The 15,992-nt window shown below is 46.6% G+C and overlaps 2 protein-coding genes across 4 annotated transcripts in view; one reads left to right on the forward strand and one right to left on the reverse strand.

Annotated features, from left to right (window-relative positions):
* The window catches only part of LOC130405071 (collagen alpha-1(XIII) chain-like), an 87,442-nt gene that overhangs the window by 66,195 nt on the left and 5,255 nt on the right, over positions 1–15,992 (reverse strand). For both annotated transcript variants that reach the window (XM_056610033.1, XM_056610032.1), the window contains exon 2: positions 15,369–15,438. In XM_056610033.1, the coding sequence (XP_056466008.1) occupies positions 15,369–15,438 (70 nt within the window). The remainder of the gene's footprint in view (positions 1–15,368; positions 15,439–15,992) is intronic.
* Positions 6,857–8,140, forward strand: LOC130405072 (uncharacterized). 2 transcript variants are annotated; one of them, XM_056610035.1, is made up of 3 exons: positions 6,857–6,949; positions 7,304–7,384; positions 7,509–8,140. In XM_056610035.1, exons 2-3 carry the CDS (start codon positions 7,317–7,319, stop codon positions 7,933–7,935), a joined length of 495 nt encoding a protein of 164 aa, XP_056466010.1. In that variant the 5' UTR covers positions 6,857–6,949; positions 7,304–7,316; the 3' UTR covers positions 7,936–8,140. The 2 variants fall into 2 exon arrangements, with proteins under 2 accessions (XP_056466010.1, XP_056466009.1); XM_056610034.1 differs by having other exon boundaries at positions 6,896–7,175; positions 7,509–8,121.

Consider the following 15,992-nt stretch of genomic DNA (forward strand, 5'->3'; position numbering starts at 1 on the left):
ATTCTGTAGCATGGTGGGGCTTACACAAACACTCATGATAAGTGTCTGTAAACACCAGATTGTTTTTTTACTTTTAGAGGATGGATGTTGCAATGTAAGCAAGCCTGGAGAAATGCTTAACCAAACGTTATCCCCGAGTCTCCAGAGTTCTGCTTTTCGCTAACCTCAACTGTACCGAGAACCACATCGTTTTTTTCTCCCCAGCTCTTAAAGCGGTCGCTTATGGATATGTTACCGAACACAAACACAGAGATATAGTCCGTGAGTGGCATGTGTGGAACCACACTAGAGTTAGCCTTCCCAGAACCCGACAATGATAGACAGAAGGGGACACTTTCTGACAGCAAACTGCGGCAAATGGATGGGAGGCAAAGTGTTGGCCTCCCATCGGCCTGCGTAACTCCAGTCGTTGAAAAACAACATAATCAATTGGGAAGCAACTTGATAGCTCCTCTCACATCTCACTCCTTCACAATAAAAGCGATCCTCCAAGTCTGCTTCGTTTTTCCTCACCCTTGAGGATTTCGGGTTTTTCCTCCCTTTTTTATCAGGTTCTACTGGCGAGTGTTAGCGGCTCGTTTCTCTGGTAAAGCCATAAAGTGCTGCAGCATTCCTGGGCTCACCTCAGAGAGCTCTACTCGCTAACGTCTTTGCAAGGCCTCCGAGGAGCAAGGAGGCTTTGGAGAGCAGCCTGTGCGTGGGTTTGCGCTGCATACTTTATGCTACCTCGAAGAATTTGTGGATATTTGCACCTCAAATCCACATGATTAAAATTTTCCAACGTGGAAAATTGATTGTGACCAGGAATCCATAATAAATAAATGAGGAGGAGAAGAGTATGTTACCAGTCAGATAAATTCCAATAAGTTGGATCTTTTTTTTTTGCGTAGTGAGCAGCGACCTAAAGAACTGTAAAGGGATAACATATGCATATTTCACAATGTTGTTTTCTATGGAACAACATTGTGTGGCTCGCACAGAAAGACGACACACCTGTTGGCTACCAACAGATGGAGAACTAGGTTAGGATTGATGAGGGCAGCTTTAAAAACACCACAAAAACAACCAATAAAAGGAAAGTGGGAACCTGCCTTTCATAGGGGTCAGTGAAGGGATTTGCTTGACAGTAGCCAGGTAATGAGGTGACAGTTGCACCCCTACTAGGCATTCAGGGTGGGAGACTTACATCAACATTTATTAATTTGGTTTAATGCAGCTTAGAATGAATTCGGATACATTACGTTAATGAGCCGACAAGTTTCGCATCTCGCCCAAATATGCCTTCAGGTAGGTTGTGGACACAAGGGATTAGACTCAACTCTAAACAGTTCCACTGTGCTAGTCATTGAACGGGAGAAAGTGAGAAACCAAACAGCTTGTGACTATAAAGTAAAAACTGCCGTACACTCAAACAAGCGCCAGATTGTACGGTTAACACCTACTTTTTTGGACAGCTTCAATTCTGATTTAATGCCGCTGTCGATATCTTTGGGGTCATTTCGTTTTTTTTATGTGGTCATGGCCAAAACTCCTCGTAATGTCCCAAGAATTCATAAAAATCCCAAAAAAATGCTTTTCAAGACTTCCGAATGGTACTAAAGTGACTATTCCTACACCAACCCTCCATATTTAACTATTTATTCAACCTCTTGGTAACTAACAAAGGAATGTGAGCAAGAGCCATACCAGTAAACCTGACACTGCATCCCCCCAAAATACAGTGATATATATATATATGCATAAAAAGGTCCTCAGTATCCCATCCCAGAAAACTTTCGATCCCCCCCATCTAGCGCATAGCAACTGGGACTCTGGTTACTGCTGTTTCAAACTCCCCTAAACCATTGGAGATGTGTCTTTTTGGGGCTGGGGTTTGTCAGTGTGTGTGTGTGTTTATGTAGGTGTGGAATGGCCTTCAGAGCGTTTTAAGGAGCAAGCTCGAAGTAAAAGTGGCCGGGGGGAGACCTTTAAAGGTTCTACAGAGCCAGAGCTACAGAGGAGGGGGGGGGAGGGGGGGGGGGGGGGGAGGGTTTGAACCTCAAGATAGAAAAGCCGATGAGACGTGCAGGGACTGCACCGGGGATACGCTTGTGTGTGTGATGCGTGTTAAAATAAGCATCATGGCGAGGACGAGACAGCGGTCCGAGGTCGTCTCTCCTTCTTAAAACGCTTTGCAGTTCCCCTTGCATGTTCCCGTTCCCGAACCATCTTTGGGTGAAGGGAGGAGGTGCAGAGAGGGTTAAATAGGTCAAGGACCAAAAGGACCCCATGGCTTAAGTTCCTCAGCTCCTGTAACAACCCCCCCCCCCCTCCCTAAAGCCCCAACGTCCTCCCCTGTTCAAGACCCATGCTCACTCCCCATTTCCTCCCGTGATGACGATAGGGCTGTGACAATGACTGCATCACCGCCACCATGCGATGCCTACCACAGGGGTAAGGTCATCATCCCACATGTATTCATTTGTTTTTGCTGAGTGCACATGGTGTGACATGCAATGTCATTCATGGTTCAAGTATCACTATTGAGTATTTGCAAGGGCTTCTGGAGAAACAAAACTTAAGGGTCACTTCAGTTTCACTTCAACTTGGAGCGATAGGGGGAGGGATTATTCATTATTAATTATTTCTAGGCTTGAGTAGCTACTTGTGATACGGTGCAATTGTATACACACACACACACACACACACACACACACACACACACACACACACACACACACACACACACACACACACACACACACACACACACACACACACACACACACACACACACACACACACACACACACACACACACGTATCACTGCAAAACGCAGCAATGCGTTCCTTTTTAAATCAATACCATCCCGGCCCTGGTTGACTCATGGCTAACCCTACCCCCCTCTCTGGATGTCACTTGCGTGATGATAAGGCTGACATTAGGATCGGATTACAAGAGCGAGAAATAAGGTGATAAAACCGCAAAAGCGCGAAGCATAGCCAGCAAGTTCAGTCAGAGTGGAGGAAAGGTGCTCTGTAAAGATGGGTAAAGTGTATTAGGTGTGGTGGACTGTAACAGTTCCACTCATATAAGACAGGCACATCACGTCTTTTAAAGCACTAAGCGCTATTTTGACCTCTTTTTACTAGGCTACCATATGTTGCACAGACACGATAAAGGTTTAAGTAGTAGAACAGCATTTTAAGAACCATTTTAAATACCGGGATTATCGGGTCCATTAAATAGCCTGCCCGTCTGAATCCCGTGTCTCTCTTCTCTTAGACATCCATTTGTAGGGTCTGTAATATTTCTGGCCAAAACAGGTCACTATATACAGTATGTATATAAAGAAATATATCTTAACCAATCTGATCTCAAAACTAACATTTCCCGGGCCTATTTGGGTTAGGATCTGTGATCTTTGACCCGTGAAGACCTCTGGTCTGCAGTGTTTTCATGTCACCTTTTGGCATCGCCTCATTTTGCTAGGAACCTTGAATGTGGTGATACCAAGTTACCAGGTACTTTCTGCAACTTTTTCCCAAAGTAAAAACAAAAAAGGTTATCAAAGAAGAGTCGAGTTCAGCCGATAGCTTGAATTAGATAGCATTTTTCGAGGAGTGGAAGACGGCATGTGTCAGCCTCGGTGACTCAAGAAAGCCCCTGTGCCTGGGGAGAGGAGAGCTCCATATATGGGCCTGAGATGATGAGGTGGAGCTGGTGGAAGGGTTGGGGCTCCAAGTCATCATTTTTAACACAATGTGATGTGTGTGTGTGTGTGTGTGTGTGTGTGTGTGTGTGTGTGTGTGTGTGTGTGTGTGTGTGTGTGTGTGTGTGTGTGTGTGTGTGTGTGTGTGTGTGTGTGTGTGTGTGTGTGTGTGTGTGTGTGTGTGTGTGTGTGTGTGTGTGTGTGTGTGTGTGTGGACCTGATCTTTAATGACCATGAAAACACAACAGGTAAAGAAGGAAGGTAGTTCTAGTTTTTTGGGGAAAAACAAGTAAACAAGTACCCTCAAAAGATCTGGGCTGTACCATTGTCATTCGGATTGTTTTTGTTTGGGCCGGGGCCGGTCAAGTCCTCTCAATCAAGTGACCCTTTTCTTCTGCGTCAGAGATTCTGTGGCTTCAAGCTTCATATGAAAAATCAATCGAGTGAGGAAGAAAATAATAAGCAAAGCCTTGAGGCTTATCAACCAAATCATTGCCTGATGTGAGACGCAAAGCTACCCCGTCAACGGCCAAGCAATCCAATATTCTGGACATCTGGAGAAGTCCTTGTCAGAATGAAAATGAAGAGAAAGTCGGGAGATTTTATTAAGAGAGATTTGTTCACTGAACTGGACCGACATTAATATTTCATAGACACACTATTCTTCTCTTTGATGCATGCAGCCCCTTTAGCGTGTCCTTACATCGGAGAGGGGGGGGGCGACTCCAGACTGACAAAGTAGAGACCCGGGGTGATTTTTCTTCTCACGTACACTTCAAATCAGTTTCTCATTTGTCGTGCCGATGTTTTGATTTGCTGAAAACATCACACATTTACTTTCTGAATCTTTAATTTCCCGATTGCCTGTATTAACAAACATATTTGGGTGCTCTCACTTATACAAAACCATACATATGAAATAGCAGAGCCATAAAGTTGGCATTAAAAAAGCAACAAAAAGGTAAGGCCCCCTTCCTCATTTTGGAAGTACTTCAAAGTTAATTGAACCACCCATTATTATTGGAAGCAGGTCAAAATCATCCCTCAAGGAAATTGCTTCTTGGTTTCGGTTTATATTCTCCCAGAAATACTTTCTCTATGAAATCGTTAATCTCCGTCAAGATTGTCGACACGTTTCATTTCAACAAATGGCCAGACGTTTCCTTGCAACGTTGTTCAACGGAGAGATAAAAAGCAAAAGGTTTAGGTTTGATTCCTCGGTTCGAGTCACGCCCACTTAACAACCATCACGCCTCATTCTCACCGGCTAAGCCAGCCTCTCGGCCACTGGGCCTACTGGTACCTCCCTAATTGAAAAATGGGAAGGAAAAGAGTTGAGCGAGGGCTCAGCCACTGAGGAGGATATCAGGAAGACTTGGCGGTAGCTCCCCGTTAAGATGGGGGCTAAGAGAAGCCAGCTGGTGGGGATCTAAACAATTGGCCTCAGGTTTGGCCCCGTGCCTTCTGCTGTAGGGCTGCATACACACAGGTTGAAAGGCTTGATCCGGGTCCAACTAAACAACAGTTTGGGAGGGGGGGCGGGGGGGGAGACCGGGGGGGGTAATGCTTTAATGTCATTTAGAAAAAGCATACGTTCACCACAGCTTCATAACCCCTCCCCACTTGTCTTACTCCTCGATCTCTAGAGAGTTAAATAATAATATGCTCTTCATCATTCAACGTCCAACCCCCACAGCGGTTATAAATGACAAACATCTCCCCAAGGCGGCGAGCACCATCCATATGAGTCAACCTAGAGAACGACCCGTTCCTCCGGTTATTAACTTTTGATTGTGCAGATGGAGAAAAATACGGAAAGAAGAAAACCGCTGGTCTCTCCGTGGATGAAGATGAGGATGAAGATGAAGTTGATGAGGATGATGATGCTGATGACGATTGCGATGACGGTGTTTTCACGAGACAAATACTTGGTCCAGGTGACGTTGGACTAGTCAGGGTTCGACTGGGTTCTGGGGATCAGAGTGTGATCTGTAGCAGATGGCCCCTGTGGTTGCTCAGGCCCCGTGTGATGGCCCCCGGGCACCACAGGCTGCCAGACATGTGGCCCTTGATATAGTCCTAATAGCCCTTATTAAAGACTGGCTTTCAAGTGCTTCTCCTTACCCGCCCCTGCGAAAACATTACCAAGGAAATTCACATAATCTCTCATTATTAGGTCTCCTTGACCATACACTGTGGTGTGTATGTATGTGTCGGTGCACGTGCGAACTAGTGTGTGTATTTTTATTTTATTTATTGTAGGTGTGAAGGTGGCTGTGTGTGCCTCAGTGTGTGTGTGTGTGTGAGTAGGTGTGTCGGGTAGGGGCCGCTGTGGGTGTCCCCTTGGGCAGTTCTCTCATGGAGCCCTAATTACTAGTGAACTCTGAAGGTGATGCATGGCACTACAGCTGCTACAATCTAGACTACCGTCCCAACATTTCCCAGTCAATCTCAACTATTGATCCAACAGTTCCCTTCCCACTCAATGTAAACTATGGATCCCACCGTTCCAAGTATATCTAGCCTGACGTTCCCACTATTCTCAGTCAATCTAGACCACCTTTCCCACTGTTTCCAGTCCATCCAGTCTACCATTCCTGCTGTTCGCAGTCTATTTAATACTTTTACCACTGTTCTGAGACTGCCTTCTGCTCTGCTGGAGCCAGGGAAAAAGAAAATGGATCCCTCTCATTATTCGTATCTTATTTTTTCCTTTTCCCCATGTCTGGAGCGTTGTTGACAGCCTCCCTGTTACCAATCGGACTATGACCTCAATCTTGCACCAAATGAGGCACAAGACAGGAAGTCCCCAGACACAACGCCAATGTGAACAATAACCTCCTGTGACTTTTTCATTAGAATTATTTGGAAATTGATTCCAAACTAGAAATGCATTTCCTGCAGAAAACGCGTGTGAATGCTGACAGCTGAATGAAAAGCGCAAAGCATTGCTGAAAATGCAGAAATGTAGAAATGTAAAATGATTGATCTGTAGTAGTAGCTGAAGTATTTGTAGTACTAATGCTAGTAGTAGTAATGGTAGCAATGGTATTCTCTTTAAGAGAATAGCGGAGCCGGTGCGTGATTAAAAGTAGCCCAAAAGTGCTGGAAAAATTGCCCAATCTGGCAACACTGCCTGATCGTCCTCAAAGGGTAGCGCAATTTGGTGGGAAAAACGCCCAATCTGGCAACACTGCTGAACGTCCTCACGCTCCAGCGTCAACGTAAATCAATGAGAAGAACTGAAAACGAAACCGGTATGAAACTTAAACCGGGATTCTGAATAAGTATAAATGCTAATGAAATTCCGTTTTGATATTATTGAAGATACACGTGTGCAGGTTTTGACCGAATGTAAACGGTTGAAAAATCAGAGGCTGGGCAGAAGGCTTCAACGAGACCAACTGAAAACGAAACTGATGCAACTGTTTAGATTTCTAACAAGCTGTAGACAAGTGTTGGATGGCGGACTGGGCCTGAAAGGTGTGGTAGTCCGTAATCAGTTTGATGATGCCTTAATGATAAAAACGGTTCTGCAATAGGTCCCTTACTAGAAGTATAAAAACGTAATGGAGCCTAACCAGTTTGTTTATATGACCCTTCTGACTCAGTCAATCAGACAACATGATTAAACGTACCTGCTTAGTGGAGATCGAGGACGCCTGTGGTGTCTACGCCTTATCGGACCCAGGGTAAGTCCGCATTGGCCCGTTTAAAAGCCAATCACTTAAACAGGATGCTCCGTCTGAATAAGTACGACACTCATTTGTACAATTGTAAATCGTTTGTTTGGCTGCCATGTTCCCCCGTCATCAGGTTGTTCCTGGTGAGCGGAGGGTGCCGCGAGCCTCTGCCTCCTCAAATCAAAAAGCGCTCCAGAGCCAGCGCCACCTTCACCAGCACCATGCTGACGGCCTGTGGCTCGGTGGGCGTCTTCACTTACGACCTGGTCCACGATCCGCACAAAGACTACAACGCCGTGCTGGCCGTCATGTTCTCGGTGCCCTTTGACTACAACCTCTACAGCAACTGGTGCGGCGCGGGCATCTTGAACCGCGGCACTGGCTGCGACAACGACCTCTTCGACCTCATGTACTACGGCTCGGAGATGGGCTTCGTCCGGGTCAAAGGGGGCGCCGCTGCCCGAACGTTCAAGGGAGAGATCGTGGAGGTGGCCGTCAACATCACGGACTCGAGCACGGCGGTTCTGACTGTGGAGGTCAAGGAGCTGGGGAGGTTCTAGGACCGGGGAGATGGAGGGGGTGGCTCTCCGTCTACCCCTGTCATTACGACCGGATCATTTATCAATAATCAATAATCAATTGATCAATCATCATGAATGTGGATACAAAAATTGTACTAAAGTTCACTAAAGCCACGATAATTAAGTTGGATGTGTCATTCTTCCACTCTCACCTTTATCCTACTCAGCTGAGTACTTCAGTGTACACTTTCCTTGATTTACTATACAGTATTATGATATAAAACTAGTTATATAGTGTGCTACCATCAGAGGCTGTTCACTTGGCTTCCCGTGTGTGTGTGTGTGTGTGTGTGTGTGTGTGTGTGTGTGTGTGTGTGTGTGTGTGTGTGTGTGTGTGTGTGTGTGTGTGTGTGTGTGTGTGTGGTAGTGGTAGTGGTGCTGGAGGAGACAGTGTTTGTGGTTCTAGGGCTTGTGGAGGACATAATGATGATGGTGGAGGTGGTGATGGTAAGGGTGGCTGTAATGGGTAATGGTGGAGTTGGTGGGGGTGGGGGTGGGGTCGATGTGGAAGGGGTGATGCTAGACGGACCAACAGTGGGTTGGGCTTGCGCACGTAGCCAAGGTCGGATTGGATCTCCTGATCTCCTCCGCTTCCACCTCGTTATGACTGATGTTCTCTGCTAGGCCTCTTTCAGTTGGAACAGTAGAACCGGGTGATCACTTGCGGTCGGCTCTTGGCTGAGTGGCTACGCATTTCCTAAACGGTGTTCACACAAACAAGCGCTGATGGAGGCCAGACCGAAACGTGATCCAGGAGGGCCCCTTGCGCGCCAAACGCTGGAACCCGCGGCGCGGTAAAACGCTGGTACAATTACAGCACAGAACAACCAGAACATTTCTGCTTTTTTTCCACGTTTTTCTGCGGTTAGACTGTACTCCAACGAACGGGTTTCATATGTAGACTAACACCACAGACATACAACATGTACACTTTTGCGTGCCCATGATGTGAGCGGCGTAACTCGGGAGGGAACAGGGAGCAACGAGGTAATCATGATTACACAGGCGTGCCATTCAGGAGCACAAGACCTCGCGGCTGGCTGTGAACCCTTCCGAACAAGTTGTTAACAAGTTCAGGATGTGCCTCTCTCTCGCTGTGTGTGTGTGTGTGTGTGTGTGTCTGTGTGTCTGTCTGGGTGTGGGTGTGTGTGTGTGTGTTTATTGGAAGGAGTTGGGGTGCCCAGGACAACGTTCATTATGAGCAAAGCAGATGGTGGAAGAGCGATGTCGTCCTCCCTCCCTCCCGGAACTCATCCATCACTCGCTCACCTGTTCACCTTGTCATTAAGGGCTCAATATTTCACTTCACCTGTTTGCCGGGTCTTTGAGGTGCAGTTAATGTAGATCACCTGTTAACAAAGTCATTAAGGTGCACATTCTGTGATTAGACACAGGCACACTCTAAAAAAGAGGTCTGACCTTGTCTTTGGGGTTTTTTCTGGCAAGGTGAGCGGCTTTGTCAGGGTTAATAAAAATCCCTTATTTTTTTAATTTAGTAAGGAATATATGTAGATAATATCTAATATCCACCCCAAAGCTTTTTATTATTTTCTACTTCTATCTCTTCCGCACCGCCTTCAACTAATTCTCCCCCCCCCCCATTCTCCCCATAATCCCCCCCGCCCCCCGGTATGGGTACGGTGGCAGCCTCGCTGTAAACCAATCAGGGACTCAGAAATCTGATCCACCGCTCTCTCCTCCTGTCAGCACACATGTCAAGGTGAACTTGGGCGGGGTGGGGGGGAGGGGCAGTGGTGTTCGGGGTCTTTAAATAACTACAGCCCTCTCCAAACTCTCCCACCCACTCCCTACCATCTCACCGCACACACCCCGTCCCCCCCACACCCTGGTTAAGAGTGACACTCTTGTGTACAAAGACTTTGCAGGGGTTGTTTTTAGCGGAAACCCGATCAGAACATGAAGAAGTTACCGAAATAATCAAAGACCGGTTGGTTTGTGATTACAAGACAGACAAGTAACGACGGTGGCACTGAACCAGGAAGGACATGCTTTGAATATATGTGTATATGAGTCTCTCATCAGATGGGTCTTTGCATTTAATGTATGTGTACAATCGTGTGACATAAGGTGTCATGAGTCACTAATTGCATGCTAATCTTTCAGCTTCTCTCCATTGCAAAGACTAGCACACACACACACACACTACTTACCACAGGCTAGCGCACACACTAACAAACACACACACACACACACACACACACACACACACACACACACACACACACACACACACACACACACACACACACACACACACACACACACACACACACACACACACACACAAACATAGAAGAGTTTCAACTATGAGAGTGTGTGCATGCGTGTCTGTCTCAAACCTGTAAAACATATTGGCCACTTAAGTGTGCTAATGTTGTGCGTTGCGTGCTCTTCTAACAGCGCTGTCTGCTCGCTCCTTTGCTATTATAAGCAACATCCGTCTGAACGTAACAAATAGACAACTAGTGTAAATATTGTGGTTTCCCTGTCATTCCCTAGAAGATATTCATGCATGTGTGTGTTGCTGTGTGTGTGTGTGTGTGTGTGTGTGTGTGTGTGTGTGTGTGTGTGTGTGTGTGTGTGTGTGTGTGTGTGTGTGTGTGTGTGTGTGTGTGTGTGTGTGTGTGTGTGTGTGTGTGTGTCGCTGTGTGTGTGTGTGTGTGTATGTGTTGCTTTCTGTATCTGTGTGTGTTTGGCTGAGGGGTCAGGAGGTGATTACAAAGCTATGCCAACCAATGCCTAGGTGCCGACCCTGGGCGTAGCATAGGGTTTATGTGTGCGTGCGTCTGTCTGTGTGCGTCTGTTTTTAGAGAGGGTTCGGTGCTCGGTGGTGATGGTGGGGGGAGGGGAATTGTCTTGGACAACACGCCTCTTGTCTCTCTTGGCGATGGCTTCCCCTGGGAACCGAGCCAGGTCCAACTCTCATCCCCCGGGACCTCCACCTTCTCCCCCTGCCCTCAAACTCCACCACCTTCTCCACTCTCTCTTCCTCCTCCTCCTCATGGACCTTCACCACCACCTGCTCCTCCGCCCCTCTGCAGTAGATGTCCAGAGAACCAGCTGCTTGGCTCTTCTTAAAGCCCTCTGGTCAATAGAATTACACGTGAATGAGTTATTTTAAATTCAATACATCTACTGACAGTTGCCTAAAGGAACAGCAACTACAGGAAACCAACAAATATATCCCCCCCCGGCTTTCTTTTCTTCTCTTTCACTTTCACCTTCTATCCAGCAAGGAAATAGTCCAGCAGATCCGATCCGGCCTTAGGTTTGAGGCGTGAGCTCACCTCCTTCCTACTCTTCAAATCTCTTGTCTTCACTTTCCCTGGCCTCGTCTTCCGCTCTCACGCTGTATCAACCTGGTTTCCTTAAACACATGACTTCATGATTTATCCGGTTCGATGATGATGTTGATGATGAGGATGGTGATGATTTTGTGATGCAGGCTTTGTGCTTTACTCGGGTTGTTGTTGCAACTGTTTCTGTTGACACGCTACTGGCAGGTTGCTAAACATCACCGGTGACCGGCCCCCGGACGGGGGTCAGCAATGCTTCTCACGCATTCTCACAGCCGTAAATCCTCTGGCTTAATATACACATATGGCATCCTCAAAACACACTTTAACAATGACCCCGAGCACGGCACCTAACAACGCATCACAACAACGCACAACAATGCCACATGACAAACCGCATCACACAACAACGTACAACGCTCAACAAGACAACGTCTGACGGCACAAACTATGTGAGAATACAGAGCAAGAAACAACCGCAACACACACCCCACACCATGTCTTCCAACATGGCCGATCCACATGGTCCGGGAAAGCACGCTTTATGCAGCTCACACGTTAGCAAACACATGAACTCACCTCATGTCTTTCCCTTCAGTGTTAACAAGTAGAAAATACTCCCCCATGTTTCGTGTTATGGTTCTGTGGTGGGGTGGTGCCACTCACAAATGAGGAAACTAAAATATTGTTTGCTTCAAAGTCGTGTTATTTAACCACACAACATGGGACAACACAAGCCATTTCCCTGCCAACAGAAACAAGCGTGCTTTGAACAACCAGAAGGGGGTAATCAGGGGTCATTCGTATTCTGGGAGCAATATATCTTGGTAAAAACTAATTAAAGCCGAACTAACATCATTTAAAACGGGAACCTGAGTGGACAGGCATTCAGATTTCAACACATCCAGGCAACTAATCGCCTGTTTTGATACAGGGGGCACGTAGTGCTGTCACACACAGGCCTCGCATTCATAAAATACCCAGACTGGGATACGCGAGAACGAGTCGGCTCACTCTGCTGTATGAAGCACGGCACTGTTGCTCTACCATTCCCCCTCTCTCTCCTGGACATAAAACACACATAAATGTACATGTACATGTATCTCAGGCCTTTGTCTAGCCCATTGACTCACTTAATCGTCACTTAGGAAGACATTTAGCAAATAAATTAGCTTTGGCGGAGTGCCAGGGTGTCCTTTGCTGCTGGCAGCTCTGACGCAACACTTTCCACCGTTCCTCTCACACACACACACACACACACACACACACACACACACACACACACACACACACACACACACACACACACACACACACACACACACACACACACACACACACACACACACACACACACACACCCTGCTTAACCAAACAGGCTGACAGGGGACAAACAGAGGGCAACCTGGCGATGAAATGTGGTGTGGCCCTCCTGGTACCTGCATACCTGTTGGCATGTGGCTTGTGTGTGTATTTTACAAAAATCAATAAACATATGAAAACAAACAAGTTATTTAGAAATTGTACCACAGACCATATTTCTGTTGTTGCCCTCTGGAAAGTATTGCGGTAGTACACCAAACCATTTAATTTGAGTGATTTAAGAGAGAACTCCGTTTTGCAGGACTGTAAAGCGGTCAATTGTTTTGGAAGGTAAACATATTACCATGGAGAAACACATTATATATCACTCACTCTTTCAGCTGCTGCATTGATTCTGGTTGTAAAAAACTGAGAAATAAATGTATTTAATATCAACAGCGGGTGTTTCTAAAGTCTGTGTTCACCGCATCGCAGTGTTGATTACCAGGTGCATTAACACCCGTCCGACTTGCCATTGGTCTGCAACATGGTCGCCATGGTTTCAAAACGAACACAGCAGTCCCATGGTTGCAGTACTTGTTGATTGGAAGCGGCTAGGTGGGGCACCGTGATTGGTTTCTTTCTGTACATATCCCACAATGCAATGCAGCGTTTTTCTAGAGCTCATGTCTTGAATTTGACACATTCTTCAAGGTGTTTTCTAAATTTGATTCTGTTATTAGCAGTTATCATCAACCTATTTAGTTGATAATGTGGATACATTTTTTATGTAATATTAGTAATAATATATATCTTTTATAACAATGCAAAATCAATGATTTCACCAGATAAACACATAGTGCAATAGTATGAATCATTCCCAGTATCTTACTTAACATCACTTCCTGATCTGGAGTCGTGATAGAAGTGGGACAAACCCCAACCGCCACACACTGAATGACTACAGAATACTAGCATGTAAGACTGACATTTTCAACCACAACCCCAAATGCTCTTATTTTACAACTGTCGAAAACAGAAATGAACAAAGGGCGAGTGACCGGCAGTAAAAGACATGGAACCATCTGGAAGGGTCTGCAGTTAAAAGCCCTCACACCTGTGGTAGCGGGGGTAGGAGGGGCTTGGCTGCCTTAATAGGCGCTCATGGGAGGACGTTAGAAGACAATGACGCTGCCGACAGGGCCAATTAGCACTAATGTGTGGACACTAGCCCCGCCCCTTGTTCACACAGAGACCCATAGGGTTGGGGTGGTGGGGGAGGTGGAGGTGGAGGTGCTTGACATACACCCACACACACACATAGGCTTAATACCGAACACCTGGTGGTTGTAGCAGTCAAACAGGTGGCTTCAGTTGCTGCTGTAGCGAGCAGTTCAGTGTTCTCGAACGCGTCTGACAAACTGCTGAGAGGAGCTTCTCATCTGCTGCTCTACAGCTCTCCCGAGAAACCCTCCCTCCGTCTGCTTTTAAAGAGACAGTGTTCCCTCTGTGGGGTTTGGTATCGTATGAGGCAGGATGGCCATTCTTCTCCTATGGGTAGATACTGTGGTCCCACAAAATACACATTTTCTTGTTAAACTAAACTTTGGCCAAGATCACCTGATTATCATCCATCTGCTCCTGTCTTAGAATGGAGAACGATATGTCCACCTTTCTCTTTCTTATTTGTCCCAGTACGACACAAACACAGCATCAGATCCCATGCATTCATTTCATGTCGTTCCACCATTATGGAGAAATGGCTGAATGCTAGCGACCCCGTCTTAACACTCGCGCCGTCGCAGCGCGAGTCCCAGAATACCTCTGTGTGACACCCCACCGCTGTACTGTCCTGTCCCTGTGTGACATCAAACCGGCCCGCGCTGCCAGCGGACCTTGAAATGACACCCTCCACTTGTGGAGCCGGCGCCAGTCGCGGGCCACTGGGTGCAGGGAGAGGGCCCTACTGGGCACGCTCAGACCAGAGCGCCTTGCGTCGCTAGGTGGACGCTCAAATAAATAAATACCCTTCTCTCAGATCTATCTGAGAGGCGTCACGGAGAGGTTGATTTAGAACCATTATAAATAAGTTGAGAGGACGTATCAACACATCTCTGCCTCCGATAACCTCCACATTTAAAGAGCGATGACACCCTAAACCCCCACTTATGTTTGATGCATTATATTTTCAGCAGTCTATTTTTGCTTTGATCTCGACAAGTGAGTGTAATAAATAATATACTGATAAATGAAGATTGTTAATATTGACAAAGAAAACTCAATAAATAAATAAGGAATAAATAAAAACCGATGACATCACAGCGTACCTAAGACTCCCAGCCCTCACACACAATAAAACACGGCGTTATTGAAACATTCACGGACAGGGGGCCTTGGTGAGCCCTCGTTGTGGGGGTTTTAAGAGCTGAAGCAGGGGCTTTGGGTAAGCAGGAGTGGCGCTATCTCCACTCCCAATCTCCTGCCGCCCTCTGGCATCGCCTTCGTTAAGCACAACAACATCTTAATCTGACCATGCGCACGCTCACACACAAAAACACCACTTAATGACACCAAAAGCAGGATTCGGCCAGCCGAGGATATTAGTTGGTGGAGCCCTCAGGGTTCCACCTGAGCTGTGTGTGTGTGTGTGTGTGTGTGTGTGTGTGTGTGTGTGTGTGTGTGTGTGTGTGTGTGTGTGTGTGTGTGTGTGTGTGTGTGTGTGTGTGTGTGTGTGTGTGTGTGTGTGTGTGTGTGTGTGTGTGTGTGTGTGTGTGTGTGAGGGGCAGCTCTTACCTGGAGGACAGAGGCAGTTGTGGGGCACATCGCGGGCCTGCCGTGTCTTGGGCAGCCGAGCTGCGAGTTTCTGATAGAAAAGGAGAAGAAGAGTGGAAATGTTAGAATGCAAGGATCTGAAATCCTTTCCCCTGAAACAGTAAACAATTAAAAGTATTTAGAAGTGAATAAACTAGCATTTTCCTGTACAAATTTCCTGCCACTGATCAATCTCCTTTGCTAACCAATGATAAGTGTGTTCGTTTCTATCATTTTTATTAGTGTATTTTTAGACCATGCCATAAAACTTTCAATGTGTATAAATCCATGCCAGTGCGCATACAACCTATAAAATTGTACACAGAAGACAGAAAAGTGATTGTTAGGTAAAATCCAATATGAACTGTTTAACACTGGCCCTGAAAACCCAATTTAGCCTTTATCAAGGTCTTAATACTGGACACAAGTCCTTACTAAATCAACGAAAAGGGTCAATGCCAGCGATTTGATCCCACCGCCAGGACATGAATACCGGTTCATTCTCAGCGGGATGCCAGCCCCAACCAGAGCAGTGACCGCAGCGTGAGCTGTTTGGAGGCGGCCACAGACAGGTGCAGGAGGGGATGTTATGGAGACAGGGTTCAG

This window comes from Gadus chalcogrammus, chromosome 15 (genome assembly GCF_026213295.1).
Source record: "Gadus chalcogrammus isolate NIFS_2021 chromosome 15, NIFS_Gcha_1.0, whole genome shotgun sequence".
NCBI classification, from domain to species: domain Eukaryota; kingdom Metazoa; phylum Chordata; class Actinopteri; order Gadiformes; family Gadidae; genus Gadus; species Gadus chalcogrammus.